The sequence below is a fragment of the Plectropomus leopardus genome, chromosome 18 (assembly GCF_008729295.1).
Source record: "Plectropomus leopardus isolate mb chromosome 18, YSFRI_Pleo_2.0, whole genome shotgun sequence".
Lineage (NCBI taxonomy): Eukaryota > Metazoa > Chordata > Actinopteri > Perciformes > Serranidae > Plectropomus > Plectropomus leopardus.
The window spans coordinates 2989349-3015131 of NC_056480.1; the positions used below are offsets into that span (position 1 = coordinate 2989349).

General features: G+C 38.8%; 2 protein-coding genes across 2 annotated transcripts; one reads left to right on the plus strand and one right to left on the minus strand.

The window, feature by feature from the left end:
• Positions 1–527: 527 nt before the first annotated feature.
• On the minus strand, positions 528–11414 carry LOC121957871 (lysine-specific histone demethylase 1B). The gene is made up of 21 exons (XM_042506662.1): positions 11229–11414; positions 10802–10944; positions 9257–9378; positions 9073–9162; positions 8193–8304; positions 7980–8093; positions 7832–7870; positions 7472–7664; positions 6514–6698; positions 6179–6349; positions 5987–6061; positions 5749–5883; positions 5250–5421; positions 4908–5035; positions 4092–4223; positions 3896–3970; positions 3622–3738; positions 3390–3515; positions 2941–3063; positions 2539–2691; positions 528–1705 (listed from the first exon to the last, which is right to left on the minus strand). Exons 1-21 carry the CDS (start codon positions 11242–11244, stop codon positions 1622–1624), a joined length of 2505 nt encoding a protein of 834 aa, XP_042362596.1. The 5' UTR covers positions 11245–11414; the 3' UTR covers positions 528–1621.
• A 35-nt stretch (positions 11415–11449) lies between these two features.
• LOC121957872 (cilia- and flagella-associated protein 69-like) lies at positions 11450–25413 on the plus strand. Its single transcript, XM_042506664.1, has 23 exons — positions 11450–11893; positions 13602–13661; positions 13759–13824; positions 14214–14323; positions 14425–14501; positions 15466–15564; positions 16411–16563; positions 16804–16978; positions 17562–17685; positions 17808–17856; positions 17968–18089; positions 18172–18403; positions 19369–19524; positions 19619–19734; positions 20122–20240; positions 20568–20649; positions 21397–21589; positions 22212–22349; positions 22832–22908; positions 23280–23477; positions 23686–23772; positions 23914–23991; positions 24930–25413. Exons 1-23 carry the CDS (start codon positions 11807–11809, stop codon positions 25092–25094), a joined length of 2763 nt encoding a protein of 920 aa, XP_042362598.1. The 5' UTR covers positions 11450–11806; the 3' UTR covers positions 25095–25413.
• The last annotated feature ends 370 nt before the right edge of the window (positions 25414–25783 follow it).

A 25783-nucleotide genomic window follows, 5' to 3' on the forward strand; every position in this document is an offset into this window, starting at 1 on the left:
CCAGAGAAACGAAACTGAAAGTGCCGGACGAAGAGAGGGAGGAGAGCCAGCATCAGGGCGAGGCTGACTCGGCTTGGACGAGAGCTGTTCCTCCACCAAACCTTCTCCTGGCTAATGTCCGGTCGCAGGAGAATAAAGCAGATGTGATGTGACTGAGGCTCACTCAGCAAACAGGAAATCAGAGACTGCTCTGTGCACATCTTCACAGAGACATGGTTAACCCCTAACATCCCAGATCGAGCTGTTGCACTGGATAGATGGACCTTGTGGGGAGCCATAAGGACACAAGACTGATGCAAATTCAAAAAATGAACTGCAGGAATTGAATGATGCCACCAGCAGCAAAATGCCCAAAGAACCAAATGGAATTTTCAAAGTAGCTGCTGATTTTAATCAACTCATCCTTCAACTCCAAAGATGTAGCAGGATCAAGGACAACTGAAATTTCATTTTGTTTTTTCTTTTTACTTTGTTTAAAAAATGACTAATAAATCTACTTACTATATTCATTCACAAAGCAGCCAGTATGGCAGTTGATAGCTCAGTTTATTACACACATACAAGATAAATACTCAAACACTGTAATGCTGGACAAACAGGACATGATCATCTAGATGTACAGAGAGATGAGGACCGACATGTAAAGCTTCATTAGTCAACATTAATCACAGAAAGTGAGGACAGTGTTGTGCTCTTCCCAAACATCAGCGTTTGGGAACTAATAAAAGAGAAATATGGAGAGTTTGTTTTCTCCTTTGGTTGGTTGACATTCTTCCAACCTTTTCAACCATTTTCCAATAGAAATCATTATTTTTGATCAGTTTCTGCTAGGTGTCTTGATCACATCCCTGAGACAGTGTGGGGACAATCTTGTGAAGACGTTCAAGTCCAACAGAGAATTCATCTTGTCATACACATCAACTATTCATTTCTTTTCCGTTTTCAAATCAAAAGTGCTACCACAGAAATACTCCTACTATACATCTAACCTTTCTCCCCTTTCTCTGCACCATTTGTACCAACACCTCAAACACATAATGTAAATTCATACAGCTGTATAAAACAACTGTAACTCTCAAAGTCTTAAATATCACTACAATGTAATCACTTGAAACTTGATCCTTGGAATTTGACTTAATTAACGATTAGATTAGACGACTGAGAGTTTACCAATGTTTCACGCAACCCTAATCTTTCAAAATTAACCTTTATTTTGACTATTTCATCACAGAAAAGCTACATACACAAACTCACGAAACCCAAATCATCCTGTTTTCCTGCACGGCGGACCCAGGCGGAGCTGCACAGGGATTATCCATTATTCATGCATTGCTGTTCATTTTGCATCGACAACGTTTTACCGGCTGGATTTTTGATATAAATAAAAAGCACTTCTCCCGTGTTAAATATGGAGAGCCAGGCCCCGGAGCGCCCGACTCGACCCCGCTTTTGGAACGTGACTAACAGCATCTTGCTGCTCAGACACATCACAGTTCAGTTAAATATCATTCAGAGTGGAGCGATTCAGGTTTACACAGTCCAAGTTTTTTTAACGGTCTGTTGCTCGGTGCAACCCGTGTGTCCGTGCTGGTGCTTTTAGGTGCTCAGGGACTGACAGAGTTTACATAACAGCCATCTTGCTGGCCTCTCTGACCCCACTCAGGTACGCTCCCGTCACAGTCTGAGGGAAATGTCTGTTGGTGGCCTGGTAACAAAAAAAAAAAAACAATAAATCAATAAAAATGCAAAAATATGTTTGTGAGTCTATAATATGATTGATATATGATATGAGCCTTATATATAATTCAGTTTGACAAAATAGTTTTAACACAAGGTCCACTTACTAGCTATTTTATCCAATATTTCATTATCATCTAATCCTTTGAAAGCTCTAAAAAAATATGTTAAAGTTAAATCTGTTAAACCTGTAAAAGTCTGTTGAAGTTTTTGTTAGTGTATTTTGATCTTTTTATAGGTATTTTAAGTTGTACAAAAATGCAATAAATCACATATACAGTTCCTGCTCCAACAGAACCCTATTGTGTCGATTAGTAATCTAACAGAATCAATTTCATAAATAATCATAATTGCATATAAATAACCCAAGAAATGACACAAAAAGTAATTTTAAAAACTGCAATAAATGATTTAAATATCATACATAAGGCCTTTTTAACAAATGTCATTCTGCAGTGGCACCATAGATAAAGCACAGGTGTAACTAATACAACTAATGATGGCTAAATTCTGTTTTAGCTTCTTCTGTTTCAGCACCCTGGTGTACTTCATACTGGCTCACAGTCACTCTGTCACGGCTCACTGGGACACTTAAAGGAACAGAGCCATCGTTAATGTCATTAGTAACACCTGTGCTTTTCCTGCTGACTGCTGCAAAAAAGGCCTGTTGATACAGAAACTGCTCAGCAGCTCATCACCAACAATATTGTCAAAAGCAAAAGAATCTTACATTATCACTTAAAATAAACAGACTTTTTAAGACACATTTTATTTTGTTTTAAATGTTAAATGCAGTATTACCTCTCCAGCAAAGAACACTTTTCCCTGCACGTCTTCAGCGAGGATATCATAAGCCTCTCCACTTCCCCCCGTCTTCACAAAGCTGTAGGACATCTGGGACCACATGTCTTTGCTCCAATGTGTGACAAAGAAGTGCAGCGGATCTGGGACCTCCTGTTAATGACAGACGGTAAATAACAACAGTAGTGAGAAAAATCAAAAAAATACAGGTAGAAATAAAAAGGTAATGGGTGTATTTGTATTTTGTGTTAATAAAAAAATGACACGTGAATCAGTGAATTCACTTGTGTTTCGACTCAAAGCATCAGGGCCTAAGTTTAGTTCGTGGGACTATTTCATTAATATTATTCAATAATATTTACTTTAATTGTAGGTTCATCTGTTACCTTATAACAACATTACCTGCTCTTTGAAGAGTTCACGCAGGACCTTCATGCACTCGTCCACCACCTCCTTGTCCTCCATGTCCCGCACAGCAGGTACAGCATCACCAGTGATAACAGACATGAGGACGGCCTGCTTCCCCTGCGCGCCCGCACGCGCGCACACACACGCACGCACGCACACACACACACACACATTTAAAAGACAGCATTATACACATTGTTATCATGACATCAGGTTAAAATAAAAAAATCAAGAAATATTCATTCTATTTTTGTACTTTACTTCAGGGCTCCGCTATCCTTTTATAATTTTGCATCTTATGCTGCTGATGGCATACAAAATATGCATCGATCTTATAGCTGAGCTTGTCATCTAAAATGAACAGTTCAAACTCATTTATATGTATATAGACCATAAGACATGTTAAGAGGTGAAATATTATCTTTCTGTGTGAATAAACAAACCTGTGGCTCCATGTCATAAAAGACACTGAACATGCCCCTTTTGTCCGGACTTGGTGGGATGTGACCAAAGTAGTCCGCTCCTTGGATTTTGTTGTCCCAGAATCTGTACGGGAACTGAAGAGCAATCTGGAAGAGGTTTTAAATTAATATTTACGCATCTATAAGAAAGAAACTCTAACCATTGGGCCACTGATGTTGTTCTTTAAAACTTACACTTTAAACCAGTTATTACCTTTTCTATGATACCGGCTCCCAGACTGTGGATTGCTTTCAGTTTCCTTTCAGGAAGTGGAGGGTTGAACTGAATGCAGTTCTTCTGCAGTAAAGTCAGAGGGACTGTAACAAGAACCTAAAAGAGGAAAAAATGTAAAAACACAATTCAACATGTTGATCAGCATTTAAGACATCCAACATTCTCAACAATGATACATTTCCAAGGATAAAGCCTTAATAAGATAGAAATCATATTTTATACAAATTTTAGAACATTTATAACACGTGTTGACCTTCTGTGCTGTCCACTGGGACCCGTTAGAGGAGGTAACTTTGACGACATCACCTGAGTAATCAATAGCCTGAACCTGGAAGTGAAAAGAAAAATATGTCTGATTTTGATTTCCAGTATTGGGATTTATAAATGTATCCAACAAGGTCTAAGAAAGGTAAAAGGATGAGGTGAAATTAAAAAATGTAATTACAAACCGGGCACTTTGTGCGGATGTTGAGGCCCTCGGCCAGCTTGTGGAGTAAAGCAGCGTAGCCCTTTGTGAGTAAAGTGTGGTCTCCTGAGAACTGGGCGAAAAACTCATTGTGGTCCCAGGACCTTGCCGATACCTAAAAACAAACAAATGTACTTGAAAACATTTTCACCACAATTCTCTTGAAGACAAAATACTAAAACCTGCACACACAAATGTCACAAAATGTGCAGAATGCAGACAAGTCAACATAAATCCCTTTAGTGTTTCCTTTTAAAGGGTAAATTCTGTATTTGTCAACCTGGACCATGTCTTTCCATGTTTTTGTGTCTAAGTGACTGAATAAGACAATTTTCTTAAAGTGGTCCAGTGTTGAGCGCGAGTACTGCAGCCGGCGGCGTAGAAACAAACTGCAGTGTAACCACTCGGGGCAAGTTCACACCATCAGTTTATTTCTAAATGTGCTTGTTTTGCAGATGACAGGCTCAGATTTTAACATTAATAAGGTTCCTACATCTTAACACAAGTGGGATTTAAAACTTTGTAAGACTTCTTTAATGCAACTTGTTGTTAAATAGTAAGAACTTTTTTGTTCAACCAGCCCCGAAATCATGATTGTCAAACTCCATCTAAATTAACAGTAATTTATCAGCATAAAACACTCTGCAAACTCGACAGAAACGAAATGAAACTAAAACAGTCTGGGTTCAACTTTCGACTATTCTAACAACCACCCACTCTGGTTTGGTTGAAATAAACCCTTAATTCACCCAAAACCCCCAAGAATATTGCAGCCTTTTAGTGTCTGAGTTTTCCTCACCTGGTCTAACGTGCTTCCACAGGCGTACTCGAGGTTGCTGAGATGAAACTGAAGCACTTTCTCCTCCAACTCACTGAACTGGATTCCAGACTCCTGAAGAAAGTTCTTCTTCACCTCCTGGACTTTTTCTGCAGAGATGAAAAGCATACAACTGAAAGAGTCAAATATATCTGAACACTGACCAAATTTGTATTTATGTGTTTTTATTTAGGTAATAGTTTTACTTTTATACCTTGCACTGTACATAATCACAATCGTGTTCTGTCCAGTACTGCTACATGTTCTTTTACTCACAGTCATGATTAAAACAATCACGTTGTGTTTGGGGTTACAGTTCAGCACCTTTCAGCGGTGTGTCCTGGCTCTGAGACTTGTCCTTCCTCCATTCTGACACCACATCCAGGATGGCGTTGAAGTGGAAGTCCATGCGCTTGTCGATGGCCGGGTCAGTGACCTGCCCGCCCTCCTGAAAGAGGTCGCAACGCTCTCCCAGCTTGTGCATCTTGACGGCCATCTGCAACAGAAGAGTGAAGAGTCCTGAACACAAATCCTGGAGTCACGTACGAAGATGCGACAACTATGTTTACATTTAGCAGATGAAAAAAAAGTTTAACTTTTGTGTTTTTTAACCTGGATCCTATTTTCCAATTTTTGTAACTAAGTGACTAATGAAGATAAAAAAATTTAAATTGGTTGGGCAAAACAGGCTCTGATGTAACCATTCAGGGCAAACAGGGTCCATGTTGAAAAATACCAAAGTTACCCTTAAAGAAAAACAGCCCTAAAACAGGTTTAGTGTACAGCAGACATGTGATGAGTTTTTTGCTGACAAAATTTGTACCTGTTCACACATCAGGGCGATGGGGTTGTTTACACAGCCGTTCACAATTTGAGCTCCTCGGCCTACAGTGACGCCCAGTGAAGTATCATCCCACACACGACCTCCAATTCTCTCCCTTGCCTCCAGCACCACCACCTGTAAGACAATGAAAATGAATAATGAAAAGCGTGGTACTGTGACCAGTGTGCAGGGGAAAATAGGGAAGTTAGGGGGAAGTTACTTGAGTTACGACAGTTACCTGAGTGCCAAAGTTTTGCAGCTGCCGCGCAGCAGCCAGCCCTGAAGCCCCGGCACCGATGATGATAACGTTCTTCTGCAAAAATGATCAAATGTGGGATGTTTTGTGAGTCTTAACCAAAGAAATTATTAAAAACATTTTTGAATGACGTGTGCGGTTGTGTCATTATGAGGTAAAGATGAGGACGCTCACAGAGCAGTGTCGCTCAGGCAGCAGAGGGCGCTTTACTGCCAGCACACCGGTGTTGATGAGGCCCTTCCTGGTCATGAACTGCAGCACACGATCCATCTCCTGCACGCAGCGCACACGCACCAACCCCCGCACAATGATGTGCAGGGCACATTTCTGAGAAGTCAGCACCTCCTTTAGAGAAACAGGAAACATTATCATTTGTTTTGATTTTGATGTTTTTTAGAGTTTTATCTTCCCTTTTTTTTTTTTTTTTTTAAATATGCCAGGTCAAAATCCTAAAGTTGAAAACATGGAAAACATGAAATGTTTCTAAGTCACAGTTGTCTGCAGTGCACCTTGCAATTCTTGTGCCAGGAGGCCAGAATAAGGTTTCGCAAAGCCAGATACATGGTGGGATCTCGAGAAAATTCTGGAAACTCGTAAAGTTCATCCAGCTCCATCATATCCGGCCGAACGCACAGAGCTTTGCCACATTCATTAGGCTGGTAGAAGGGCTGGAAGTACGGACACAGGCCTGGAACTGAGAGACACAATCATGATTACAACACCACATTACTGTGCGTATCAGAGGGATGTGCTGAGTAGCAGCCTGACCAATGGGACATCGCATCAAGGCCACTGTAGTTATAAAAAAGAAAATACAGAGACGTAGGTTAGGGTTTATATTCTGAGAAAGAAAAGTGAGTTTCCATGATTAAAGCTGCACATTTAAGAGAGAAAAAAATATCTGAGATTATAAAGTCACAAATTGTGAGAAAAAAAGTGAAAAATCATGTTTTGGTTTTTTTATCAAGGAACCACATCACTTTACTCTGCAAGGCTGAATGTACCTCATTACAACACAGATGCCACCACCTGCTGCTGTGTACAATGCCTGCAGTGGATGAACTGATCAAATTATACTTTGCAATTTAGCATTAAGGGACCTCTTGTGATTTTTTGAATACTGTATTATCATAAGCGTCCAGACATTGAAGTGATATTCAATGAATTGTGATGGAACTACAACGCATCGGACCAATGACGGATATCTTTGGTCACATCCACAGGTAATTTATCCAGATTAAACATCCTCCTTAACCAAAAAAACACACTATTTATCCCAGTATTGTTCTGTAAAAAATATTTAATTCTTGGAAATTCTAAATGTTTTTTTGGAATATTATCACCCTACTAATTTTTTAAAAAAATATTATTATTTTTTTTACCTACAATAGCCCTAATACACTGTCTTAAACCAAAGATAAACATGCCAATTGAAATATTTCGTTCCTCTCACACTGACAGACTCACTCTGTGGCTGGACAGCTCTGCAGTGATCTGCTCTCATCTCGGACAGAGACATGTTGCTGGGAGACCCTGATGGACTCATCCCCACACAGTCGGGGTAGTAGGCAGCAAGGAACGGGCTGGCTGGACTGTCTTTGAACAATGGCGGCAAAATCAGCATCGAATGCCACCAGCTGTCCGTCACCTCGGCCACTCTCTGCCAGAATGAAACGGCATGTCATTAAAGAAGTCATCACTGTGTGGTTCACTGGCCCAAAGAATGGTCTGGATACATTTTTTTTTGGATATTACTCATTAAAATGACTCGTCTTTGTGTCAGACTTTGACCTGAAGCAAGCCTGACTAACACACATCAGCATTTACCAAGTCCTCTGGCTGGGAGCACTGGTCCGGTCCCTCACTCTGCAAAGACACAACATTATCATCACAATTTAAAAAATAAAAACAGAAAAAGAAATGCAAGCCAATGCTTGCAAATGGCTGTTTTTTTATTTCTCTATCTCCTGTTTACCTTGATGTTGTTGAACTTCATTCCACAGCGGTACGTGGCAGCGAGGGAAGAAGTGAGCTGGATCTCCTTAGTCAGCTGACGCCATTTCCTACAGTCCGGTTTAGTACACTGAACCTGAAGCAAACATACCACAATAAACGTCAGGTATTTTGTGACTTTAGAATAACCAGGTTCAACTGTTGAACAGGAATCAAGAAAGCTTCCTGCACTTACCCAGTATGGGAGCTGCTGATCTGCCATGAAAGCTTTCAGACTGGGCTCACTTTTCCCGTTACTAGTCCACACCTTCTTCCACGAAGCAAAGACCTCATAGCCGTCTTTGTGACTGCAAATGGCAAAAAAAAAGAAAAAAATAAGTTAATCTTACGGCCTCAGTGCAACAGCGCTTTAAATGTCTGACATAAAAAATTAACGTTTGTTCATTAAAGGGGAACTACACCCATTTTCACAAGTCATACATGTTATTCGTATGGTCTAAGACAGTTCAAAAATATTAGTTAAAATGAAGAACTCTCTCCTAAATCCAAACGCTAGCGTGCTAAAACTCAAGTTTGTGATGTCACTGGGTTTAAAGTCTACATGGGTACATTTTCTGATTTACAACTGAGTACTGTAAAATAGTATAGAAAGATGTAAAACAAACAGAAAATATAAAAAAAATAAAATGACAATAACAAATATGGAAGATAACCTATACCCGATGAATAGATTCAAGAAATTGCATCTTGCATGTTCAAAAAGTAGTAGGTAGTAGTGGTAGTAGTAGTTCTTTTCTAGCCCTTCTCAGCTAATCATTTGTGAACTTCATCTTCAGCATATATGCACTTAAAACTGTTAAAACTCATTTTGGCATTTAAAGAAAAACATTCTGTGGGTCCACAAAATCAAACTTTTCCTCTCGGCTCATTATCTTTGAAGAAGCTCCAGACTTTATACACTGTGACATCACACCTTTGAGACTTTCTTCTCCGCTTTGTGGCTTTGACAAATATTTATTGAACTTTCCAAAGCCATGGAAATACCAGATTTTGATTTTTAATTTAGGTGGTTTTCCCCTTTAATGTTATGCAAGCGGTTGTTCAGTCAACTTTACCTTCTGTAGTAGTGATCAAAACATTCGTTGCAAAAATGCTCACCACATGACAGATGATACCAGCGAGATGTGTATCCGTTTTTAGCACACCTGAGGAGAAACGGAAAAATTAAAAACAATATTTATTTCATAAAAGAGTGACTGAGTAAAGATTTCATTTATATTACACCAAGAAACACGCTACCTTTCAGATGCACTTGCAAAACAAACCGGGTATGTGGCAGAGCAGCCGGCCTTCTCACACTTTCTGTACTTCTTCTCGGACTGATCGTCTTCCTCCTCTGTGTCTGTCGCTTTTCTTTTGCTCTGAGTGTGGACAAAGTCACAGACCTTAGTTAAAGAGCACGTGCATCTGACAGTCATACAGACTTAAAAGTTTGGGGGAAAGTGACCGCTGAGGTTTGGGATTTGGTGTCAGGCGTGAAAAAGTTGGATCGGCACATCCCGACTTTATATACATTTTTGATTCAACATGTTGCGCCGACAGAACAAAAGACGGGGGAGGAGTGAGAAAAGAAAGAAACAAACAATCACATGTTCAGCAAACAGCTTTAGGCTTATAGAATAAATACAGGAGCAGGTTAGGTTTGTTTTTTCGAGTTGAAGACATCTGTCAGCTATTCAGCCTTTTATCCCCTTGATAAAAGTATGTTAAGTTATCGTAAGAATTGGGCTGTAAGAGTAAATCTTGGAGTTATTAGCAACGCAGTGAAAAGGGACGTTATGTTTTTGGCTAAGGTGACATAATGGGAGCATATAAATCTGAGATAGACCAATATATCACTTTATATTTGCCTATCTTAAATATATTGGTACAGGTAAAGAAGACAGATAATAAATACAGAAATAAGAAATAAAAAATAAATGTAAGTACTGAAGTAAGATGCATTCAAGGTATTTTTGGAAACTGCGTCTCATTTACATAGTTTCATTCACTCAGCGGATCTGATGCTAAATTTGAGTGGATCTGCCGGCTGTGATACCCAACAAATGGTGTGCAGAGTCCACCTAATCGGTGCACCGCAGGGGCACGATGGCGCGGTGATGCTGCGGACCCACTGGCTCTAGACAGGGCTATTTCCGTTAATGCAGACTAGGCACACTGGAAAAGTTTCAGCTCTGCAACCTCACCACACTAAACCTTAAAAACCAAAAATTCCCACTCAGAATAATCTTTAAAAAAAATAAAAAATGAAATAATGGCTGATATATGTAGGCTTCATTACAGCTGCTCGTGTGATCCTCAGATTTCTGAAAAATACATCCCCTCCAGATTTTGAAAAAAATGGAGGGAAGCTATCTTAGAAATTGTGTCATAGGAACACATCTTTGCTTTCAACAACAAAGCTGAAAGCTTGAAGAAGTCATGGGCAGGCTGTTGTGTCTGAAAGTGTTTGCTGCATTTTAATGATTTAGGTTTTAGTTGTACTGATGTGGTTGCTAAATTCCGTTTTTTGGGTCTGTGAATGTGTGGCTAGCAGGGGCCTGTGGATAAGTCGAGTTCCAATAACAACACTGTCCGTTTGTTCACGTTTGATTGAATAAATAAACAAAAAATCTAAATTCTAAAAAAAAAGCTGATATATTGTTATTAACTTTTGGAAACTCTAAAAAATAAGTGTCAGCCTCAGAAACAGTCAGTCAGGCATTAAAAATGGCCAAATAATGGGGACCCATTAATAACTATGACACTGTTCAGCAGGCGGACAGGTTGCATGCTGCAGTTTACCTGTCCAGGTGGAGGGTTGTTTGTGCGCTTCACCCGGACATTGATCTGCCTCCCAGAGGACCGCAGGGTCTGGCCGTCCCCCGGTGACTCCCCGGAGCTCCTCTTCTTGGCTCTCCGGGCCCCAGAGGCATTCCCGGAGTAATCTGAACAGTAGGGACAACAATGTGTCTTTAAAATGCGTACAATGCAGTGCAGATGAGTGTAAATGCGGCCTTTGTAGTGACTCATAATGGCTCTTTCTGACATACAACATGACGTTCAAATGTTTAACAGCGGTAGCTATAATTAGGGCAAAGCCACCGAGGCATTAATGGTAAACACAGAAAATGTGGCGACACGTTAGCAAGCTCTTTAAAGCAGCCAAACAATGTCCGCCTGTCACATTTAGCATGTTAGCAGAGAGTAGCGGCGCGTTGTGAACACTGACCTGCATCCGACAGCATGGCTGCACCGCGGAGTTTCTTTAAAAATAACCCAACAGCGATTTGTTGGCGTTTATGTGAGTTTCTGAGACGTCTTTTTTAATGTTGCAATTCGCCTGCCTTTTATTGTTGTAGGGGGGAAATCAATGCGCTGTTGTTGCGAGAATACCACTTCCTGTTTTCAAGAGGAAATGGGCGGTTTGGTGTTAGGTTGAGTTTTGAGCAGCGCGGCTCGCCGTACTACGCGGTAACTATGGCAACTGTAGTAACGTTATAAAGCCGTCAGACTCAGGTTAGAGTTCAAAGGAGCCCAAACGAAGCCGCTGGGTGATTTCTTTTCGGAGTTTAGTCGCCAAAAATAACACGACGTAACGTTAAGTTTTCTTTTCATGTTAGCTCGTTGTTTAAAGTCAACAAAATCGACGCCAGAAAGTAAATTTTGTTTTGTTTATAATGTTTGTAACTGACTTTTTAACGTCGACGACATCAACTGGAAGCAAAAACCGTTAGCGAGGCAAAATTCAAATTAAACGGAAATGTTTAAAGTGAGACGTTGAAGCGAGAAGTTTGTCTAAATTTAAACATGGATTCAGGTAAAGTTTTGCACAGAAGAAAACCGGACTTTCCTTTAATAAGACCGAGAGCAACGGACAAGAACCAGCATCAGGAGGTAAACAGCTACTGTCTTTCCTCTGAGAGTTAAAGCTACTTATTAAACTGCTCGAGTGTCTCCTTTACCTCTCCTTTGACCCTCGTCCTTTGGGACATTTTGTCTTTTCTATTTTTATTTTTCAATTTTTTCCATTTTCAGCGCATATGGCATAGATTTGGCAAGGGTGTGAGGGTTTTTTTTGTAATTTCAACCTCAGCTCTCACATTGAGTCAGTAATAAACAATGTAGTCAAAAAACATCCCCCTAACCCTTGTGCTCCCTTTAAAAAAAGTTTCCCATTTTTTGAATTTAAATGACAGTTTGTTTAAATGATACCACTGTGAATTTTTTATTTAAAAAAAACACAAAAAATATGTTATTTTCTATAATGCAAAGTGGATTTTTTTGACAGGCCGGGATATGTTATTGATTACCAAGAACTTTGATTTTGATGCATCTTTATCTTTTGAGCAGTGTCAGATTAAAAAAAACAAAAACTCCCTTTCAGCACCAGTGTGTGTGTGTGTGTGTGTGTGCATCTTTGTAGGGGAGTTTATGTGCCTACATACAAAAGCAGGTGGTTCAAGTGGCATTGTGTAAATAATCAGGATTTAAATGGTTAAAATCTAAAAATGAGTTAATATTTGGTATTTATGATTAAGAATGATGTTAGTTGAAAGATTTCACTAAGTAAAAGTGGAAAATGAAATAAATATATACTATTTTGTAGTCGTTTTAGTAGAAAAAATGTTCACCACTGAAGTATTGAGTGGAAGTTTTCCTCTAAATCTGACACTGCACAAAAACATAGGATTGCATTAAAATCAATGCTTACATTAATATATAATATTTATATAATTATAAATTAGGCAATTATTCAGTGCAGACATTTTTGTCCTCCAAGAGGGGAGTTTGGGGGTTTTTGTTAAAAGAATTTAATCAGTGAAAGTGAAAATGATAATAATATATAACTTTAAAATTACAGAATTATCTTTCCAAAACATGGGCAGAAGGTAATTAGCAAGGAAAGAAGAAATGACCCAAAAACTAACAAGAAATTAGTAAAAAGTACAGAAAAAAAGAAAGTTTTTAAAATAAAATTTAAGTTAAGTTATAATAATTATGTAACATAATTTTAAGTAAGTAATTATGATAATTATAAGTATAGTTTTTACATTTTTTCCTTTTTTGCCTAAACATTTTATCCCAGCTTTTAAAAAAAATAAGTTTCTAAATCTACTATTTTTTTGTAGTTTGTGGAACATGTCACCTCCAGTTGCTCATTGACGTTTTCCCCATGTTTTTGAAAGAAATCACACACATTTATTCAGAGGTCAAAGGTTTGAATATATATGTGAAAGGCGTCTGGAAGCAGCACAAGAAAAGTTCAAGTTCACTGCAGGTTTCAGACAGTCAGTGAAGCTTTTTACAAGTAATAGGACAATGTGCTGTAGTTCTCCTTTGTTCACCTATATAGACAATTTTCTCCTGTGCACCTGTCTACAGGGTTTTTAAGGTGTTCACAAGCCTCCACAATCTGGTGCAAAGTATTTTGTCCCATCTTCAGAATATGCACTACTTTGTTGTGTGTGTGTGTGTGTGTGTGTGTGTGTGTGTGTGTGTGTGTGGGCGTGAGAGAGAGAGAGAGAAAATTGGATTAAAGTTTGTCTGTCACCAAAGAAGACAGACATTATCAACTTTGACCTAAACTGTAATTTCACAACAGGTCGGTGTTAAAAGTATTGAACTCAGTAAGGTGATTCGTCTTCTTGAAGATCCTTTGACAGTAAGTTAAACAGTTATATTTAAAAGTTACCAGATTTTTTGTTTTAATTTAATTTATGTTTTATGTAATCATGCTGTACATTATGTATTTTTTTAAGGCTAACTTAAAGGACAGGCACCTTTTTGTCCTGAAGAAACTCCTGAAGAGAAGCCAGATTGGTTTTGTATCCTTTGTTCTGGGTGCTGTCCTATGGTTTTCTCCTTTGACACACAATTCTGATAACTCAGACCTCTCTTTCCAAAAAATGTCTATCTTTCACAAAATAAATCTCTCTCAGGTGTTTCACTCTGCAGCAGATTGTCAAATCCTCCTCATTACCGTCCCCCGGGACAGTGATGGAAATAGATTTGCTCTCATGCAACCTGAACACAGAGCCAAACGTCATTCCCAAGGCTCTAATTTACCTGTATCACTGTGTCTGTCAGCATTTTCCCTGTTCAAAAATAACCTCTGCTGTTATGAGGACTCTGCCCCATCTCATCCCCTCCTTCACTAGGATTTATCTCCATATAAGCTTTGCCAAAATCTTAAAACTTCTTAAATTATTTCAAGCTTTTGAAGGAGCTGTCAGTCATTGCCAAAATACTCAACATCTGTGCTGAGAAAACAGCGGATCATCCTGAATTTGTGCCCATTTTGTGTGAGGCGCTGCAAATTTGTAGGTAAAAAACTCAAATATTTTAAGCCTACATGGAAAAGATAAACATTTTTTTTCTGCTGTGACATCGTTTGATCATCATCATGTTGCTCTGCCTCACCTCAGGCTTCCCTTCCTCAAGGAGAAAACATCTGATGAGCTGAACTACGCTCAGGACGTCATAGAGTTCCTCTCTCACATGGGTACACAGATTTCATATTAAAGTTTTTTCATGCTTTTACATTAACTTGCAATTGACATTTTTTCAAAAGCACACCATAGGCTTTAAGGGCATGTATTCACTTTGTAGCAGCTAGTAATTTCCATTCTTTTAATATGTTATGAAGCTGAAGTAGACCTAAAGGGTATGGCTGACATTATGATACTTCTTCTTATGGTACAAAAAAAATCCCATGAGGAGACAGAAACAATGCATTAGCAGTTTCCTTATTACTTTACATTTTCCTACCCGGTCTGTGAAACTTAGGCCAAAGCCCAGTGCAGCCCTCTAGAGATCAAGATCCTTTTAGAAAATGTCACAAAATGTATGGTTTAATAAAACACAGCTAGTAACAGGCATAAACTGCACATTTGTAGAGGACTATGTGATTTTTTGACCAAAGATAAATGTAAAACACCAGCTAGGGCTGAAAAATCAATATTTTTGAAATCCCAGTATGGCTAAGTACAATATCCAATTTAGAAAAAAAGGTGTGTTATAACATGCTACAAAGATACATACACACCCCAGTAAAATCATCATCATTTTTGTGTATTTATTTTTATAGTGAAAACGAATTGCAAGAATTACCACTCCCATGCACCTCATTTCACAATTGCAATATCTGTCAAAAATAATTGCAAAATGATCTCTTTTTTTGTATGCATATTGTGCAGTCCTGTCATCAGCCTTAGGATAGATCACCCACTGCAATGAAAATCATCTTGTGTTTTTTAATGTCAAAATTAATTATTCTGTTATTTTTGCTGTTTTGGGTCCATTTTAATAAAATAATATAATGTGCAGTACAATAATTCTTTATGTAATATAATAACAATATTATTCTTCATATAGTTTTACCTTGGTTTCTGTATTATCTAGTGTTTAAGAATGATTTGGTCCTTCAGAGGAGAAGCAGTGTGTGACGGATGTGTTTCTGTTGGCAGGCTGTCTGATGAGGGTGTCAGATGCTGAAGTGAGACAGCACATAGTTGAGACTGTGAAATCGCTCTACAGCTGTGTGGCTCCTAAAAAGATGCTTGATGGTACGGCCCGTCCCACCAAGCCAAAGCCTCGGACTTTCCACTCTGACAACCGATTTTCTAGACTGTCACTGAGTGAGGTTTTTCATGGATTCTGTGGTGGCATGCTTGTGCCTTTGTTTCTTTTGTTTTTCTCCTATCCTTCTTTTATTCCTCTTTTTTTTTATTGTGTTTTTGATTTGTTTCTTTTTAAGTCTTTCATTTCTTTGTTTTTTCTTTCTGTTTTTTGTTATTTTTTCTTTATTTTCTTTTTTCATCCATTCTTTCTCTCACATTTTACGTTTTTTTAGGGTCCTAGTGATACATCACAAGGCTGATATTATGGACTGGGTTTGACTCATCATCTTGCCCAATATAAACACAGAAATGCAATTGATCAATACGAAATTACCCTCTAGAGGACAGTAAAGGCTCGTCTTTGTCGTTTTTTTGGCAACTTTGTCCATTTTGACTGACACAGTTTTGTATACATCGAAAATGAATTTCAACTTGTATATTTTTAACACATATTAACGACACTGTTTCCAGAAACCCACTGCCAGTTAATTTAATTTAACAATTTAAAAAAACATCTATTTCTCTTTCCACTAAAACTGCTTTGCTTCCTGTGTACTAATTGCTGCTTCATCAACTTTTTCTTACTGTTTTATTATTGTTGTATCACTTTTTGTTGTTGGTGTTGTTTCCCCAGTTCCCTATTAAGAGGCACTTGTGAACAATAATGTGCAGGTTTCCCCTCTTTCTGTTTTTGTAGTTTTTTCTTGCCTTCTCTTTAGTTTGTCTCTTGCATCACACCTTACATGCAAAAAAGATTTTCATAATATTTCTTATTTGAATGTGTTTCTGCAGGGCTCCAGCCCACCTCTCCAGGCTACAGACTTCAGCTGCTTGAGCGCAGTGACCTGGCTCAGACGTTGCTCCTCTCCATGGCCGCTCTGGAGAACCAGCCTGCCATCAGGCTGCAGCTCCTGCAGACACTTCAGATCCTCTCCAGCTCCTCAGGTCAGCAACTGATTTTATTCTGGGTCCACTGAGGTTTTGGAGGAGGGGACCTGTCAAACATGTCAATCCAGCCTCCTTCATTAGATTAAGTAGCCAGCCCTCAAGAGCATAAATCATTACCAAATAATCAGACAAACAATCAAAACAGTGATTTTAAGTGTGCTTGTGTCAATGTCAGCAGGTCAGCGGGTTGTTTTTATAATAAATCACATTAATCAAATTTTTATTTTACAAACACAGATATGAACTGTGAGTGGATTCTGAAAGCATGTGGAGCAGAGACAATCTGTCTCCACATGAACGAGCCCGACCCGACTGGTCAAGTCCTGTTTCGCTCCTCTGAAATCCTCTGGAACCTGCTGGAGAGAGGCAGCAAGGAGGTCACTGCCCAGCTCAGCAGCATGGAGTGTGTCATGTGGGTTTCTCCTCTAACATGTTTTCAACTGTGGCTAATGAGAAAAGTGTGTGCTTGTCGAAACCTGAGCAGATTGGCAGGATTTCATTCAAAACATGGAAAGAAGGCAATGAGCTACCTGAAATTAGAAAAAAAAGGAAAATAAAGTTACAGAATGAAAATAATATTTTTTCTGTAGTCTAATTATAAATATATAATTAGATTAAGTTTTCTTAATATTTGTCCAAAGTCATTTGATATGTATTATTATTATCTATTAGGACAGTAAATGCTAAGTTGCTAATTGCCTTTTTTCCATGTTTTTGACAAAAAATATCCCATTTCAAACGTTTAAATACTGTGAAAGGCATCTGAGCAAGACAACTAATGTCTATACAGGTTTTAAAGGGTTAATTAAACTGAATTACCCTTTTCTAACTCAAGGAAATCCTGGAGTTGATTAAATCCTAAAGGTGAATCTCCTTAAAGAAAGTAACATGAATGAAGAATTAATACTTTTCATCCTGAACAATTTGAATACTTTTTTGCTCTCATTTTGCAGTTATATATTGGATTACTTACTTTCTGTGTTTTTGTTTGTTAGATCTCTGAAAGACGCGTTTTGTCACCAGCTGATGAACGGTGTGCGACTTTCTGACCTCCAGCTCAGAAATGATCTGCTTGTGATCACAAGTCTCATCGCTGAAAATCCTAACTCGCTTCTTATTGTGAGTACGGGATAGATAACTGTATGATGGAGACAAATTGCAGCTGTATTTTTAGACTTAGAATTGACCAGTGTGTAAAATGTCCCATTAAAATTTGCTTTATGTGTCTTTTCAATTTTCAGGAGAGTTTATTTGCCAGACAGCTCGTAGCTGTCGTCACATTTCCAGAGTGTAAGGCCAGTTTCTTTTTAAACATTTTTGTTTTACTCTTCTTCTTTTTTTCAAATTTCTTAGTGCAGTAGCACATTTTCTGACAACAACATTGCTTGCTATATGTTTTAGTGAAAAGCCACCACCCTTTGGTCCGCAACCTCAAGCTCTCCTACAATCAGGAAGATTTGAAAATGAAGAAGCTGCTGTTGAATCTGTTGGTTTTAATGTCGAAGGACTCGGCTGCTCTGCAGGTCTGTCACACACTCAGCTAGTGTTGTTGGAATAATTGTAGTGAGAAGTCTCAATGTGACACCCCATGTCCTCTTCTCCTAGCTGTATAAAGAGGAAAGAGTTATGATTGCTCTACTGATTCTCGTGAGGCCGCCTGTTGCCTCATCTGAGCGGCGGTCAGCTTCTCGTCAGTGGTCCCCCGTCCAGCAGGAGGAACTCCAGCTGCAGGCGCTGGCCACCCTGTCCACCATCGCTCCACTCCTGTTGGACGACTACATGGCCTGTCAGGGAAACGCGTGTCTGCTGCTGCTGCTGGACTGGTGCATTGCACATGGTGAGGATGCTGCAAGACATGTGGAGAGAGAAACAAGAGACTTAAGAGAGCTAGTCCTGTATCTTACAACAGGGTTCCTGCGGATCCTTAAAAACTGTGTAAAGGCATTAAATTCACTAATCTAAAAATAACGCTTATCGGCTTGCACCTTCTTCAGGGTGTATTGACATACGCGTTGTTGGTGTATTTTTAATGTTTCAAGCCCTATTAATCAAAAGCCTTATATGCTTTCAAACATCCCGAGTGTCTGATTTATACCACTGTTTTTCGTTATAATTTCCTTTTTCCCTTAATTTCCTTTTTTTTTTCAAAAGTTTTAGACATGTGAAGTATAATTTTATCAATTGTTTATTCTAACATTGCATCATAAAATCTCAAAAGAACTGGTAACATCTATTATTTCATTTTTTATTTAATAAATTCTTTTTCTAAGCTCATCACAATGGGAACCCAAACAGTGGAATTTCACATACAGATTGAGAAACACAAAATCGCCAAGAAAACCAGATAGAAATGCCAAATATTTCCCACTTCTGTTGGTAAACCAAATAGATAGATAGATACTTTTATCATAATATATGTTCATTGGCTTCCATGTGTTCCACTCTAAAAAGGGTTTGGGGGTTTTTTGCAGTATTTTACGTAGAAGATCAAACTTTTCACTGGACAAAAAAGTCATGTTTTATGTTTCAGTTACCACCTTGGAAAAATTAAATTGTCCGTTAGTTTTGGTTATTAGTGAATTGATCTTAAATTTAATTTTGAGTGGCATTAAAAAAGTCTGAAATCTACATTGCCTAAAGCTGCAGGAACCCTGAAAAGGTCAGAGGTCAAACACCAACATTTATGTGACCTGTCAGAGTGCCCATTAGCAAAACACTGGGTCCCCAGTATAGACGTATAAAGAGAGCTGATTACAGTATTAGAGTATTTGATGAAAACAGCTTATTATATCTTTCCTCCAGATGCTTTCTTCGGTCAGGGTCTCAGCTCAGAAGGAAGAGGCAGCACGAAGACTCAGATGCGTCATTGTATCCGAGTGCTGAGATCTGTGACGTCTTTGGGTGAAGAATCAGTCAACCAGGATCTTTGTGATCAAGGAACCATCAACCAGCTTCTGGGTGAATTAAACTGAAACTCACACAGCACCAGCAGAAACATTTGACTTGATAAACATGGTCAACACACTCATACGTGCGCGTTGTGTTACCTCAGGGGTTTTGATGCAGATGGAAGCGAGTCCTGATGAGGACGATGACGTCACCCTGGAGATAAAGTCCGATATTCAGCTGATACTTTCAGCGCTGTGTGAGAGCGACATGCACAGAAAGGTAAAGCTAACACTAAAGTCCAGAGTTCAAGGTCAGTGAGTACAGAGCTGAGCAGTTTTTGGTTATATTGAATTTAGTGACCTTTTTTTATGATAACATCTTTCAAATGTATTCAGTTTTTGTTTTTATTTGTAGAAAAATAAGACAATACTGATGAAAATTGTCTGTGTTGTTTCCATCAGTGTTTTGACATTACTACTCGAGAATGTAACTTTTAAAGATGGCTGTTTTATTTAGTATGCTTCAACACTTTTATGATTTACCCTCTAACTTTCTTTATGTTTATATTTGTCAGCCAGATGTCATCTCACACTCAGATCAGATCATTTTCGGTCACAGTTTTTTAACACAGAGCATCTCCACACTGACGGTCCCGTTGTGTTGCAGGAGCTGTTTGGATCAGAGGGAGTCGAGATGGCAGTTCACTTCCTGAAGAAAGGCTCCAGCAGTTTCTACAGCGGTCTGGGACACAACAAGCTCGTCCTCTCCACAGTGGACTGCGTGTGGTCAGTTCAGCTAAACCTCAGCACACTTTCATAGATTGTCTGTCTTAATTTATGTTATTTATTATTTATTGCTCCATTTACATGTCATATCAATACTCAGCTTACATCTGGCCACATCCACGTCTTCCTCAGCTGAAGGCATGTTGTCATATTGTTGCCATAATTTCTTTCTTACTGTGTGCATTAGAGGTATACGCAAGTTACATTGTTGATAGAAAAAATAAAGACAAGATGTTATAAAAAAACAAACAAAAAAACATTAGCAGACAAACAGAAAGGAAAGCGCTCACGGATTCCCCGTAGTTAATTACATTTTTGTCCTATCAGGTCCTGTATTGTGGGCTGCTACACCACAGAAGATTACTTCTTGGCTAAAGGTGGAGCGTCTCTTCTGTTGGACTTACTCACAGTAAGTAGCTGATTGACATTAGTTTTCTTTATTGTTGTCTTTGTGTCCATATGCATCTGTTGAAAGGAATCAAACCTCAGATATTAGCTTATTCTTTCAGCATAAAAGAGCTGGAAACTCACTACACCTGAACTCAAACCGCGTCCAGCGTGTCCTCTCATCATGTCCTCTCATCATGTCCCCGTCACACACACACAGAGCAGAAGGAGGGAGGGGGAGACGGCGGCCGTTAGCACCGGTGTTCAGTGGTTACTGTAAGCAGTGAGCACGGTAATAAATGACCGTATCAGGGCTGGATCGAGACTTTTAGGTGTCCTAGAAGGGATTGAGATCGGATTTGAATCACCTGTCAGACACTGAGAGCGGAGCGGACATTCAGAGACACCAGTGGAGAAAGAGAGTAGAGTGGACACCGGCGGAGAATGAGAGAGGAAAGGACATTCGGAGACACTGGCGGAGACATCAACAGAGAATGAGAGCGGAGCATACACCTGCAGAGAATTTTTTTAAAACAATGCTGCTGAGAGGGTCCGAAAAGCCGCTAAATAGCAATGAAGTCGGCACATTAGTCGTCCTCTCCCCCCGTCACCATGGGGCATTAGATCATCTTGCTCGTTTGTGTTTGGACGTGGAAAGGTTGCTTTATTGCAAAACTTCCGTAAGACGTCATAAGTCCCATTATCGGGCCAATAGTTATCGGTCCAATAATTATCGTGCATCCCTAATATGAAACTGTTTCTCTAACAGTCAAGCCCCAGATGTGCACACTGTAACGTCCTCGCCACTCTGCTGGAGTTGTGTGACAACCCCAACACTCTGTCTCACATCCTGAGCTGGAGGGACATCAGCGGTCAGACAGCTCCCAGGTTCCTGCTGCAGCTGTGGAGAGACGAGGAGGAGGAACTGAAAGTCATTAGAGACAAACATGGAGGAATCACAGGTCTGTCTGAAGATAGACTTCAAACAACAGTCACTCAGTGATATATCATATTTATATCTATGAAGTATGGCTGTCCTTCAAATGCAGCAGATCATCAAGTGATCATCTGAACATGAGAGCAACAGGTGTGACTGGAAGTAAAGTCATTCCTTAACTAACATGTTTCACTGTATTCTCTGAATAACCAAAATGAAACATCTGAGTCGGCCAACATGTCGATCTCTGCAAACATCAAAAACCAATTCCTTTTTCTTCTCTTGACAAAGTGAACATGCAAAAAACAAGATGACTTAATGCTTCCTAAAACATCTTTTCACCAATCCTCTGACAGATCCATCCTCAATTCTTCTTCCTATTTAGACTTAACTTTGTGTAGATTATCATCAGTCAAATGCAAAATGCATAATATCTGCATGAATATTTGAAATAAAGCCATAGCTGCCCAACACACACCAACCAAGGATCTGCTAACAGCAATAAGGATAATTTAACGTTGTCATTTCTGATTAATCCTAGTTGATAAAACGTGGAGGATTATGAGAGCTGCAGCCCTGTTCTTTTGATATCTTACATTTTAACAAATATTCCTCTTATTTTCTGCTTTTTCACTTTTGACTCTAAGACCCTCAGAGGCCGATCCTCAGTCATCACCAGCAGGAGGACACCCAGCTGTCATTTCCTGCCAACAAACCGAGCGCAGCAGTGCTGGAGCTTTCAGAAAATCTGCGCTCAAAGATTTACTCCATCTTCTGCAAACTTGGTAAAGCACTTAATAAAGAGTTAGACCAGTAAACACAATGTCACTTCTTTAACAATACATCTATAAACATGTAGACAATGCTGTTTTTCTGCATGGATTGGAAAGGTAAAGGTCAATATATGATTCATTATTGTTTAAGTTTTCATTTACCATTATGCAAAATACTGGTTAAAATTAGCATTATTGTAAATTTGCAAAAAGCAATATATGCTAAACTTTTAAAATTTATTTTGTTTAACCCATAGAAGATCAGAGATCAGAAGATAGAGATCAGCAATCTATGAGGACCGCAGCATAAAAAAATTAGAAACAACAATAACCACATTAAGCACATAGAAGACATAAAGTGTGACATATTGAAATACCCACGCACAGACCCATTCATTCACTTTTGTACTTAAGAGAGTTTTTAACTTAAGCAAAGAGACCAGCTCTCTTTTAAATCTATTCTGTGAAAAAATAAGTATTTGTGTCTTTTGCAGGTTTTCAAGACCTTCCTGGATTGTCAAGAAAACATTATGTGACCTTGAGCATCGTCAGGAGATATCTGGATTTCAAGGTAGAAAGAAAATGAGCAAGGAAAATGTCAGTGCTTGATATGAAATCAGTTGTATTAGCACCAATTTCCATCAGGATTTTGATACTGTGATACTTTGATAGATAAGGTGTTTTTTCATTTTAAACTTTCTTTTGACAAAGGAGCAAAAACTGTTTTACTTTAAGTCGTAAAAGCAGTCAAATAGAGTTAGCGTCAGTACCACAGTGTCCAATTATGGAACGAAGTGTTCCTGGTTATATACAAACCCTAAAATTATCAACATATCTCCTTCAAACATATAAACGTGTAAATTTAATACAGCAAACAAAGACTTCTGTTTCACAGGACGCTGAAACACTGTAAATGTTGGCGTGTCTGTCTCGATGCTGTAGGTCGGGGAGGTGTGGGAAGAGATCATCAGGGAGCTGAGTTTGGACGGCGTGAGGCCGATAACCCCCGACGAGGAGGTTCTGAGTACGATCCATAAGATTGCAGAGGACACAGCGAGGAGGGTCGCAGCAGAACAAAACAGCATCCTGGAACAGCAGGAGAAGGAGGACATCGCTGAGGAGGAGCTCATGTACACTGAGGTGCTGACAGTTTAAGTGGGCACAGTGTCAGTTGGATATTTCTGCATAAGCACATAATCACTTTTTTATTACTTTCTAGTAAATTTCAATTGAGGCATATTGTCACTGAAAGTAATTTGTCTCTGGGACTCCATATCGACAGAGCCGACAGTTTAATTTCATAGTTTACTCTCTGACTCGCACTGTTTCTGGTGTCTTTGTGTTGCAGATTAAGTCTCACTGGAAGCAGCGGGAGCTCACAGCCAAGTCATGGGACAATTATGTCGCCAGGACTTCAAACTATGAGATCCTGAAGGTTTTATCTTTAACAGATGTAACATTAAGTAACATTAAGTTACAGATGTAACTGCAGATTTAACACTAAGTAATCTTTGCTAATACACAGAACCAATGTGAAGAACTTTACTTATACGTTTTAACAAACTTTTTTGCACAGGAAATAAAAGCACAGAGGGAGAAATATACTGAATCATCCAAATCAAAGCATGAGGATGCTGCAGTTCATCCCACACAGGTATGACACTGACACACAACATTAATATGATTAACAAATTTTAATATTTTAATATTTTATATAGGAGATAAAACTGGCAAAATGTTCAGGAAGGTGGTTGAATCTGTTTTGGGGGTTTTTTTTTGTTCTGACAAAAAGTAATCAGACTGACCTCTACTGGCAGAAAGGGGGGCATCTTCTGTACTGGTCTCACATCTGTATTGAAATGTCTTGCAGTGGTTCAAAAGAGTCAGATATTATATATATATATATGTATATATATATATATATATGTGTATATATATGTATGTATATATATATATATATATATATATATATATATATATATATATATATATATATATATATGTTGGTGATATTGTCCCATAATGATGAAACTCAGCTTGTGGTGCTCATAGTGCCCAAAAATACATTTGAATAACTCAACAGCAATATCTTTTTCCAGAAAGCTCTACACGCTTCCTTCTACGCAGTCATACGTTTGGAGGATCTAGTTTGGTAGGAAGAAAATAGTTTCTACTTGAAACTGCTCAAAACAAGGTCTGTTGATAAGCTTGAGTTATCGGGTCATAATTTCTAGAAAGAGAAATTGCTGTTGAGTTTCCGAAAAAAAAAAAAATTTTGGCACCACAAGGCGAGTGCCGGGTAGTAGACATAGTTCAGTTATACTGGAGAGAAGGCTGACATCTCTACAGCCGACATCTCCATCACTTGTCAACTCACACCAAAACAATCTAGACTGATATACGGTGCTACAGTAAGAGGCAGAATATGTATTTTTGATTCTGAGGTGGACTGTCCCTTTAAATCTTCTCACGGCTACAAGTGAGATGTATCTACGAGCGCTGAACTCACCAGCTGGTGAACATATCTGTGCAGAAAAACAAGGAGACATACTCAGTGATGATTTACACGTGCTGTTTTGCTGTGGGTTTCAGCATTTCATCGGGCAGGTGATGTCTATAGAGAGAACAGGTGTTCCGAGTCCCGCAGGAGTAAAAGTGACGCTGGCCAGAGCTCCCATCAAGGTTACAGGTCAGGAGGAAGTGGGAACCACAGCACAGGACCCAGAATACTTCAGCACCGTATCTTTAAAAGACTGATTTTAAATACAAGCCCTCTACACTGTGTTATGGACTTAAATCAGCACACAAAACAAATCAAACGTAGCAGCACAAAGAGATTTTTATCATGAATAGTTTATTTATAGAAGCTTCCAGTTCATTACCAGAGTCTGTAGATACTGAAGAGTTTTTATCTGTGGCAGCAAATGCAGACATGAGGTCACTCGATGTGCACAATCAGCATCTTGTAGTCTAGTCCACCTCCAATAACCCTTGCAGACACACAGTACATTAACATGACTAGTCTTTCTTGTCTAACATATATTATTTCAACATGTCTGATGCACATTTTAACTGTTAAAACACATGTATTTCAAATAAATAAAACAAAAAAACAAGTGTTTTTCAGATAACATGAAAATTAATTCAAGATTTTTTTTGTAAACTTTTTTCCCCACAGCATTCAGACAATTAAACATATATTTAAAATATTTTAATGTATTTATATGCACTAATTCTCCAACATTTTTTGCTTATGTAACCAGCAGAGCAACACCACACAAGAACAATCAATGCCTCATTATGTAACATCGAATAACAACCAATTATTCATCACTTCAAACATAAAAAAGTCTAATTTTGTCCAGTAAGGGTTCATGCTGCTGTTAAAGGTTGCTTTGTGTTTGTGGCACCCAGAGGGGTCCATTTAAGACAGTTGTTAAAAAATA

Bases quoted from the DNA above. Each gene is read 5' to 3' on its own strand.
- LOC121957871 (XM_042506662.1), bottom strand. The intron at 9,379-10,801 runs GTAAACTGCAGC...GTCCACACTCAG, and splicing joins ACAACCCTCCACCTGGACAG to AGCAAAAGAAAAGCGACAGA. The intron at 6,350-6,513 runs GTGCACTGCAGA...GTTTCTCTAAAG, and splicing joins CCTGGCACAAGAATTGCAAG to GAGGTGCTGACTTCTCAGAA.
- LOC121957872 (XM_042506664.1), top strand. From the start codon at position 11,807: ATGGATTCAGGTAAAGTTTTGCACAGAAGAAAACCGGACTTTCCTTTA. The intron at 13,662-13,758 runs GTAAGTTAAACA...TATTTTTTTAAG, and splicing joins TTCTTGAAGATCCTTTGACA to GCTAACTTAAAGGACAGGCA. The intron at 14,502-15,465 runs GTACACAGATTT...TTCTGTTGGCAG, and splicing joins AGAGTTCCTCTCTCACATGG to GCTGTCTGATGAGGGTGTCA.